At 34.2% G+C, this 10,281-nt stretch overlaps 1 protein-coding gene across 2 annotated transcripts; it reads right to left on the minus strand.

The window, feature by feature from the left end:
* Positions 1-1,289: 1,289 nt before the first annotated feature.
* LOC140887812 (triosephosphate isomerase, cytosolic) lies at positions 1,290-7,865 on the minus strand. Of its 2 annotated transcripts, XM_073295304.1 has the most exons (9): positions 7,723-7,865; positions 7,157-7,232; positions 6,424-6,547; positions 5,633-5,717; positions 5,387-5,519; positions 2,476-2,570; positions 2,058-2,136; positions 1,689-1,771; positions 1,290-1,558 (listed from the first exon to the last, which is right to left on the minus strand). In XM_073295304.1, the coding sequence occupies exons 1-9, from the start codon at positions 7,759-7,761 to the stop codon at positions 1,502-1,504; spliced, it is 771 nt and encodes a 256-aa protein (XP_073151405.1). In that variant the 5' UTR covers positions 7,762-7,865; the 3' UTR covers positions 1,290-1,501. The 2 variants fall into 2 exon arrangements, with proteins under 2 accessions (XP_073151405.1, XP_073151406.1); XM_073295305.1 differs by lacking the exon at positions 7,157-7,232 and having other exon boundaries at positions 7,723-7,863.
* Positions 7,866-10,281: the final 2,416 nt, after the last annotated feature.

Below are 10,281 nucleotides of genomic sequence, written 5' to 3' on the forward strand. Positions count from 1 at the left end.
CGACGTATGTGATTCAGTTTGATTAAATTACAGCATCCGAGAAGATTCCTCACATCCATAGCTAATGCTCCAATATAATTGAGATCCTTTTCTGGGTGGACGACTGCTTGCACCGCCAGTAAAGAATCAAAATTTATCGCATGAATTTCCAAGCCTCTGTTCATCACCAGTCGAAAGCCCTCTTTAATTGCGAGTAGTTCCCCGAAAGTTATCGAATCTGCTTTTGTTTTTTTCACTTTAAACGCTAACACAATCTGATCTTCATGATCTCGAACGATGCCACCAACTGAATACATGTCCTCCCTATCATGAAGAGTCGCATCGACATTCAAGTGTAACTGATTCATCAACGGTTTCGACCAACGTATTTGTGAGCCGATTTTTCGATTCAACCCAACCCATAAAAATATGTATTTTTATTCTAAAAATATTCATTTCATTATAAGTATGAGCCATGTCACAAAATACATACCTTTTAAAAATCATTACTTGTCTTTCAAATTAGTGAAACTCTATGTTTGATACTTGATCCAAAGTCCAATTCAAAACACAAAGAAAATGTTATTAAATAAAAAAATTAAAATAATAAATAATAAATAAATAATGAAAGGAAGACTAGGGATGATTCGGTACGGTATACCGCGAGTCGAATATCGCATATCGTACCGAAATTTTCGGTATCACATACCGTAGCTATATGTCGGTATACCAAAATTTCGGTATTACATAAATCCATACTGTTCTTACCGAAAAATTTCAGTATACCGTAATCCGGTATAATATCGATATGATACCGTCTATATCGACATTTTTAAACTTTTTTTTTAAAAAAAATGTCAATATACATGATAATTGATATCGATATGATATTGTGTATATCAATTTTTTAATATTTTGTTGGATAACCAAAATTTTGAAAATTGTATACCGATGGTAAGGACTGTAACGTCCACTACACTCTGCAGCCTCGGCCCTTGAGCGGACGCTATTGACGCTATTGATTTACAGCGTCCGCTCTCTATGGTGGATCTTTGCAATACTTTTGCATAATTCCAACATTTAAAATAAATTTAATTTTTTTATCTTTAAAATTATAAATAGAAAAAAAAAACCCTATTTTTCTTTAATTTAAATTTATATATATAAAGTTTTCTTTAATTTCGTAATTAATTAGTTTTTTAAAAGTAATTTCGTAATTAATTAGTAATTGAGCTTAACGAGGTGATTTTTTAGATATGTTCAAAGCTTGCAGTAGATCAACACAAATATATTTTCCAACTAGCCAAATATATCAAATCACTCACAGAAACCTAATATTCATTCAACAGAAGTTCATGTCCAAGTATGAATTTGTTCCAATTTATTCATAGGTTAAAGACTCTTACGTTGTCCTCAAGGACCAGCCAAAAGTTGAGTCATAATTAGACCACAACAATACCGATACAGTAGATGCATCTACTCAACCAAAATGTTCAAAAACTAACCATCGTAGACTGGGTAACTAGACTTGAGCACCTTTCTTCGCCTCAGCAGACTTGATGATGTCGATGAACTCCGGCTGCACATGAGAAACGAGGAATATGATTTTATCTTCCATTGTATCATTAAAACTTATCATTTTCTTAGCACAGTTGGGATTAAAAGCAATCTTACCAGAGTAGAAAGAGGAAGAAAGGGTCGTAATTTACCTTAAGTGAAGCGCCACCAACTAGAAAACCATCAACATCAGGTTTCGCAGCCAATTCCTTACAGTTGCCACCATTTACAGAACCTGCAATTCAGTAAAATTTGGAAGCAAATCATTTGCAAAATGGCATCGGGTGGTTTGGATGGTGGTAGTCGAACTAGAACTATGTTTGAGTAATGAAAGTAAACATAAATGTTGTAGTTGCAACATCAGTCTTATCACGCAAAAAGAGAGAGAGGTGGTGTATGGATGACAGTATGGATGACAAGTGTCATGGATTTGTCACGCTAGCTCTATAAGCAAATAGAGCCACGTTTTTTAAATTTGCATCAAGTGTTGTTCCATAATTTGGCCAGACATTGGACATTACCTCCATACATAATCCTGGTCGAAGCTGCAACCTCAGAGCTAACATTTGCTTGAAGCCATTTTCTCAATTCACAATGTACCTGGACATAATTCCATAAATTGAGCTCACAATTCTCAAATACAAGGAGTGCCAGAACCAATACACACTTTTATATGTCTGGCACACACAAACACACAGAGAGAGAGAGAGAGAGAGAGAGAGAGAGAGAGAGAGAGAGAGAGAGAGAGAGAGAGAGAGGGTGGGGGGGATATAGAGTGAATATCATTCAGTAACTTAAAACCCAGAATTAATCAACTGAGTTCATTTTGAAATTGATTTCGGTAATAATCGTGCGTGTATATTATGTAAATATAGAATTCTTGAGGAGCACAAACATGCGTGTATATTAGTAAATATGGAATTCTTGAAACCAACATACTTCCTGAGCCTGGTCAGGAGTGGCAACCTTCCCAGTTCCGATAGCCCAAACAGGTTCATAAGCCAAGACGACATTAGTCCAATCAGCTATTTGTTCTGTACATGAAAATAAAAATGATTTTTGTTGTGAATCTTCAGGCCATGTTTGGATGAAATGATTTGAAATCCATGAATTTAAATACATTTGCATTGTTTAGATAACTTCACAGAAAAAAAAAATAGACACTATAATTATACTAATTAGAACAGATTTCAAATCCTTATAATATTGAAATCATTTAAAAGCCATTGTGATTGATACTATTATATTCTAATGTAAAAAAGTAGTAGATATATTTGAGTTTCCTCTATTTACCTTCTTTAACAATAAAATAAACTTGAACTCATGGATTTCAAATGACTTCAACCTAAATACAACCTCAAAACAATTCAAACAAACACATTATTCTGAATCCTGAACAAGATGCAAAATTTCCATGCATTTCCCATACAGGGTCATCAGTTAAGGTATATTTTGTTATTTCCCGGCTCAATTTACAAGACCTCACCTGACTTTGAAAAAAAATACAAGAATTACTGTCCTCGTTTTAGGGGTGAAGAAACATGTTTAAACCAGAAGGATGATAATATTCCGTATATAGGTCAAGAGGACCATTAAATCATATGAAACATGATACTAAAATCAGAAAGTCTTCCCAGTCGAACTGATGATAGTCGTGTTTTGTTTGCATTTTTTAATATTATTTTGTTAGTAGTTTGCATGCATTTATTTGTTTTTGTTCATGTTTTATCTTAGTTTTGTTGTATGCATGCATTTAGCTTCATAACATACTCTCGGGTTTAATGTGTAGGAGGTATCAAATTTGAAAAAGTAAGGCAAAATGTTGGCAAATTTTCATGCGCTCGATCCCACGTACTCATAGGATCGAGCGCGACATCTGGAGATTCAAGGCAGCAGATTTCGCATTTTTCAAGCGCTCGATCCTGCGTACTCACGCGATCGAGCGCGGCCGAGGAAATTCAAAACAGTGGGATCGCAATTTTTACGCGCTCGATCGGACGTACTCATGCGATCGAGTGCGCTAGTCTGTTCGGGAAATATTTTGTAATTTTGGAAACTTTGTTATTTTGGACTCTAGTTTTTATTAGGCTTTTATTCCATTTTTGGGGGATAATTTTCGGACTTGGACACTCTCTTAGGCGGCTAGGTTTTGTTCTTACATCTCTCTCTCAAGTTTTCTTCTTTTCTTTTGAATTTTTCTTGAGTTTATTGATGAATCGTTGTAGCTAAACTTTTATTCTTGGTTGAGGGAGACGAAACCTTGATTTAATTTGTTCATGAGATTTGATTTTCAGTGTTTAATCCTTATTGAGTATTGATAGTTGATCTGTTTTATTTTATGCTTGTGTGCGAGATTTTAGGACTGACCTCTTAGAATTTTGTTATACAAACTACAGCTAAATTAGAGTTCAAATCCGTAATTGTTTGAATTAACTAATTTGCGAAGCAACTACGTTTGATATTTTCTGCTGTTGAATTTATTAAATCGTATGGTCAACTTTTGACTAGGCTAAATACAACCACTGGTGTTTGTGTTGTCTAGATTCATCAGTTTTACTCGTTTGAATGCTACCTTAGATTTAAATCTAGATCGTTGGAATTCCGGATTAATATATTGGTAAGGGTTAATTTAGAACGCTGGTTTCTAATTAATTAAAATTAAGGTGAAACAGGAATTTGGTTTTCAATGATGAATATTTGATAGGATTAATTATTTTTAGGGAATCGATGATTGAATGAATGAATATCAAGGGTGTAGTCGATCGATACCAAGGCTTGTCTCTTATTGATTTCTCCAGTTAAATTTTCATTCTTGCATGCTAGTGATTATATTTATCTTTAATTGTTTAATTTTTAGTAGTTAATTCCAAAACTCAAAACCCCTTTTTAGTTTGTTTAGAACACATTAAATTTACCTTTCCTTGTGGGAACGATCCCTACACACACTATTACATTTTTCGTGGTTATCTAATTGAGTTGGATAATTTGGGCGCGACGCGACTTAGCGATACCAACTGACCAAGTGCTCCAGCTACAAAATAAATTTTCATGTAACTAACCACTTCAGATTTAGAGTGAAAAGCTTTTGGAAGAAAAAAACTCTTGAAATCCTACTAAACAATTAAACGAAAAGAACATGAAAACTGTCACAATGGACAAGTGAGATGACAATTCACTAACATTTACCCCAAGCAAGCCTCAAAGGAAGCACTTCATGTAAGCCGAGTGGGTAGCTAGAATAACAAGGCAAGTACAATATAAAGTAAAAAACAACCCAAACAAATATGGAACTGCCACATCAGTTGTATATTTAGCAGTGTTCAGACTATGATTAACTATGTCCCATGAGCTATTGAAAAGAAATAACTCCAATGCTGGTAATCTAGAAACAAGTGAGGAGGTGGAGTGAACATCACAGAAACATACATTAGGCAACCCAGTCTCTCAGTTACACAGAAAACATGTGCTGAGACAAACGAGAATGTACAGAAACATTTAAACATGAAGTTTCAGAGATTATAGTTCAAACTGTTCACTTCATTTCCTCCAATTCATAAAGAGATGCTTCATAACTAGTTTCATATTTTACTGACAAGAAAATAGCAACAATTAAAATCCAAAGAACTGAAGATTTATGCACCTTCAAAGCATAGTAGAACGGCAGGAAATTGAAGTTGCAGGGAAAAATATTGTCAACAAATATAACACCGAGGGATCAGAGATGGTTCTTTATAGCAAGTAAAAGTTAGATATATATGAAAATGGAAATAGAGTAAAGTTCAAGATAGTTAATCAGGAAAAACAAACTTTAACAGAGTCACGGAACAATTCTTTGAGATGACTCAAGTACCTGCAATAGCCTTCGTCTGCGCAGCAACAACATCAAGAGTTGATCCTGCTTCTCTCTGTTCAAGAGTCTCGCCAATGCAAGCAATTACCTTCAAACCTTGACCAAGTGCATACGCAACTTTACTTCCAACAAACTGCAATCAGAAGGCAGCACAAAAATATGTAAATTTTAAGTAAAAACAGAGTAAGATCCAATAACTAATGCATAATTCAATTTCATTTATTACAAATCACTGAGATGAAATACCTCATTCGATTCTGCCAACAAAGCTCTCCTTTCAGAGTGACCAAGAATTACCCACGGTATGTTCAGATTGACGAGCATCTCGGCACTAGACAAAAGAACACATGATTTATGAACCACTGTCAAAGTAAATTCATAAAAAATGCTATTCTACATTCCGAGTGGGAAATGGATGTCCAAAATTAAAATTGAATAAATTAATAGAAAGAAATCATTTTTTAACTACAGGGAATAAGAAAACGAGGCCCCTTGACAAGTACTGTGTAAATATATTATTTTCTAGGAAAATTAATTTAAATATCAGCATGGTATAGAAAACATAAATCCAAAACATTCTAAACTCTAGTAATTAAACTACAAGGCTGTGGGTGTCTGGAGCCAAAGCACAAGTTGAGCGCGATGCATGCAACTTACTGAAGCAAGGGTTACTAAAGAATAATGTATTCAAATTTAGATATATTTAAATTAGGCCACACATCATCCAAATGCACCTTTAAAACAATTGAAAAATACATATGATTCATTGGTCTCAAACAAAAAAATCAATGACCACGACAATGTATTTCATCTTGTATCTAAAACTTTTGACTTCAGCCTTTAAAGTTTAAACTGCATATAAGCATGAGCTTCACAGCCATGGGCCATGGCACATGCTTTGCATAAAAATCACTGAATCGCTGCAACTTGAGCCTAGATGTGGATGGCTTCTAATACATATGTGCTAAACGCCTAAACTCATTGATCTTGCAGACATGCGACAACAAAAACCAAGAAACATATTAAAGAAGACATACCTAACCTCGCCAGTGTAAGCACCCCCTTTCTTAACCCAGCAGTTCTGAGCAGCGACGTGAAAATCAGGTCGAAGGAGACTTTTTACGACAGGAAGAAACACAAAGGGAGGGCTTACAACCACCTCTGTAGAGCAAAACATCAGTGTGACTTCAGCAATCAAATCAATTAATAACATGAAAATCTAATTTGCATAATTGCATCACAGACAGTGCTTACGTTGAAAAACCAAAAAGATTTAAACTAATCAACTGCTAGTTCAATCTCTAGGAATAGTTCCACAAAACAATTTTATATTCAAATACGAGTGACCCAAGTTCATATACAGGAAATTGTATTCAAAATCAAGAATGGATACTTTTCGAGTTTTGGTAGTTCACGGGCACAAAAGAACACGATCCTTGGTCTTTGTTGTATACACTATACAAATTTCTCAACAGAAAAATATTAATCTCTTGCTTTCAGATATAAACATGCAAGGTGTACGGAGCTTGAATCCTCAACATTAAGACTGAGCAGAATGTATGGGAACACAGCTACCTCACTTTCTCTCGTTCTTCGTACCAGTGAAAAAAACAAAGAAAAAGAATACTCATGCAAGTTCATGTCATAAATTGCTGTTACTTAAAGTTTTTATTTAATTCTTCTCCATCCGGAATAAATTCCATCAGATAGCCAACTGCGAGCCTCCATGAAGTACGGTTAAAGAAAGAGTAGCTATGCACATATACTGACCCACAACATCTTCAGATGGCACTTCAGCAGCATTTAGCGTTGAAACAATCTTCTTCACTTCTTCGGTAGAACCATTCTACAAAGAATTTCACTCTTCAAATAACATTATCATTTCCTAATTTTAGATTTTTAGTACAAAAACACGTACATATACAGGAAGGGCTACGCCATTTGTGACGACTCGCCAATTGCAACCCTCATTTGAAATAAATAAATAAATAAATATATGTGCAGGTTTTCCGAGAAAAATGCAAGTTTGTCGATGGAATCGACATAATTTGCACAGAGAGGAAATTCGAGGCATCTATGTGTATCTATACGATTGTACGCATGAGTATGCTCACACAGACATATACACGCATCAATTATTACATCGAAAACAAGAATCAGCCATAATATGACAAATTACCTTCTGCAAAAAAGATTGAAAATTACACGAGTAAAACTCAAACATCTGGATTAGCATCTAATAGAAATCATACACTAATTATTCGATTTCGGATCTCGAAGATCCATCATTCAGCACGGTTAACGTTAAATCAGTAGAATCAGATTCGGAAACTTACGCATTTCCAGTTGCCTCCGACGATGAATTTTCTCCCCATTTTCGACTAAGATCACTAGAATTGCTCGACAAGAAAATATCGGAAGACTCGAGGGTTTGGGTGTGTGGATTGGAATGAGCTAGGCCTAGGGGTGAATAATAATAATAAAATGTTTCATTAATGAATTAGAAAAAAATCCCTAAACATAAACAAGTTTCAGCATTCAATCCCTTCAATAGTTAAATATTATTTGCACTCTCTGACACTCTACTTTATTTGTTTTTCACTCCCTACAAAGCCCAATTTACATATTTATCCTTTATATATATAGATACATATACTATTATTTTCATCGGCTTTGAAATTTCTCTTTTCTGAACCCCACCTCCAATCTAAAGCCCTCACCACCCATTCAACGGCAGAAAACTCACGGCCTCAACCAACGAAACCCATCAACCGACGAAACTCACCTACAAAGAGACTGAAGCAAGCAACGGGTCACCTTCTCCGTTCTCGCTCTTGCATATTGACCGAAGTTGTGTGTAAGTGATCATCTTTTGTATGTGTTTATTGACCATCGATGCCTCTGTGTCGTGTGTTAATGTTGAGATTTTTCAGTCGATTTGATCTTCTTTATATGTTTTTTTTCCAGATTTGTATAGATTTGATCTATCCAGACTCATTTCAAGTGGAATTGAGGTACTTGATATTCATTAGGTTTTAAACCCGAAAACATAATGTCATTAATATAAATTATGAATGAGAAGTCTTCATTTTGTTTTTTTATTATTTCCTTTACTTGAAATATATGATTTTTGGTTGATATAAAGAAACGATTAATTACCCTTGTGGTTTGGGGATTTACCCGGACATTATAACTTTGTGATTTAAAGTTTTTCTAATTGGTGTAGCCCGCAAGATTTTGTTATTCAATGATTGTTAAAATAGATCGTATGAGCTACAATCGAAATTCCCAAATTTGATAGATAGATTCATGTTTTTGGTTATATGAAGTTGGGTCTTGTTTTTATATTTTTTATATAGGTTTTGATACGATATTATGTAATAGCCAATTATTGCATTTCTTCTAGTTGAAGTAAGTGAAGATTTTAATTTTTCAATATTGATGATAATAGTGCATGAATATTGAAGTGCAACGCTTCAAAAATTTTTTTTGGGATTTAAAAAAATCAATTGTAAACTCAATCATTGTTACGCATCTATCTACCAACGAGTTTTATTTATCCGAAGAAGATGATATTGTTGTGCAATCCATTCACCATTTTTTTTGGCTTCTAATATTTTGTAATGTTATCTTCATTTGTTGTATTTTTTAGATGCCCAAATCCATGGTTCTCTTGTATATGAATTTCATAAAACTCTGAATCAAATATTTTACCAAATAATAACATTTGGTTTAGATTGACATTTTTCTAAATAACTTTGAGGTTATATTTATGATTTATTATATAGTTCTTTGTTTGAAATGCTTGTACGTTAAATTTTGTTTGATTTGTGCTGTTGAAAGATGAAATCTTACTTATTTCAGCTTTAAATGAATTATAGTTCTACAAATATCGTATGCGAGAACTTTTATTGATTGAAAACTACTTTTATTTTTGTAAAATGGAATCTGGAGTAGGGTCTTCTTCCAACCTTGCTTTTTTGGGTTGCTGCAAATGTAATGAGAAATTATTTGTGATTTCAATTATGAGTGGATCTAGTTTGGATGATTTATTTCAGAGTTTGTCAAGCAAATATGAACAAATTAACCCTCAATCTATGTCACTACAATACATAGCTCCACAGTACAAGATGTACGTTACCTTGAACAACAATGATGATGTCCGTAATATGATACATCTTCACATGTGTATGAGGCTAACTATGATTGAATTGAGGGCCGAGAAAAAAGATCAGACTACAGGAGGTTTAAATACTGAGAGGTATAATTCACTCGTTCCTTTGTTTTTTTGCACTGTCTATACTGTTTACTTCAATAATTATTTGTTATCTTTATGTATAGATAGAGTTTGAAAGCGTGATTTTGTTGTTGTACTTCGTTATAGTTTTTTGGTGATTTTTAATGTTGATTCATCCTAAAAGTAATTCTAAAGTTATGGTTGTGAAATTCATAAGGGACGACGAAGATGACAAACAATCCAAAAGTGATAATGAGCTTGAAGAGGCTCCCGTACAAAATTCCCTTGATTCTTGGTTTCATTGCATACGTGGGGTGGGCCAAACATTCAAAGATGCTGCATAATTTAGAATTTATATGAAAAAATATTATGTTGCTATAAGACACTCATTTTTGTATGCCAAAAATAATCGAGATAAGATTATTGTTGTTTGTACTGAACATAGTTGCAAGTGGCGAGTTTATGCATCCAGACATAAGGCAGACAATCTATTTGGGATCAGAAAATGCAATTTACAACACACTTGTGGAAAGGACAATTTATCTGGTAGAGGACATCCAAGAGCTGATTCAGCTTGGGTCGCAGATTTGATGAAGAATAAATTGAGGGGAGAGCCATCTTACCGTCCCTGTGCAATGGTGAAAGATGTACACAGAGA

The sequence above is a fragment of the Henckelia pumila genome, chromosome 3 (assembly GCF_033568475.1).
Source record: "Henckelia pumila isolate YLH828 chromosome 3, ASM3356847v2, whole genome shotgun sequence".
NCBI lineage: Eukaryota > Viridiplantae > Streptophyta > Magnoliopsida > Lamiales > Gesneriaceae > Henckelia > Henckelia pumila.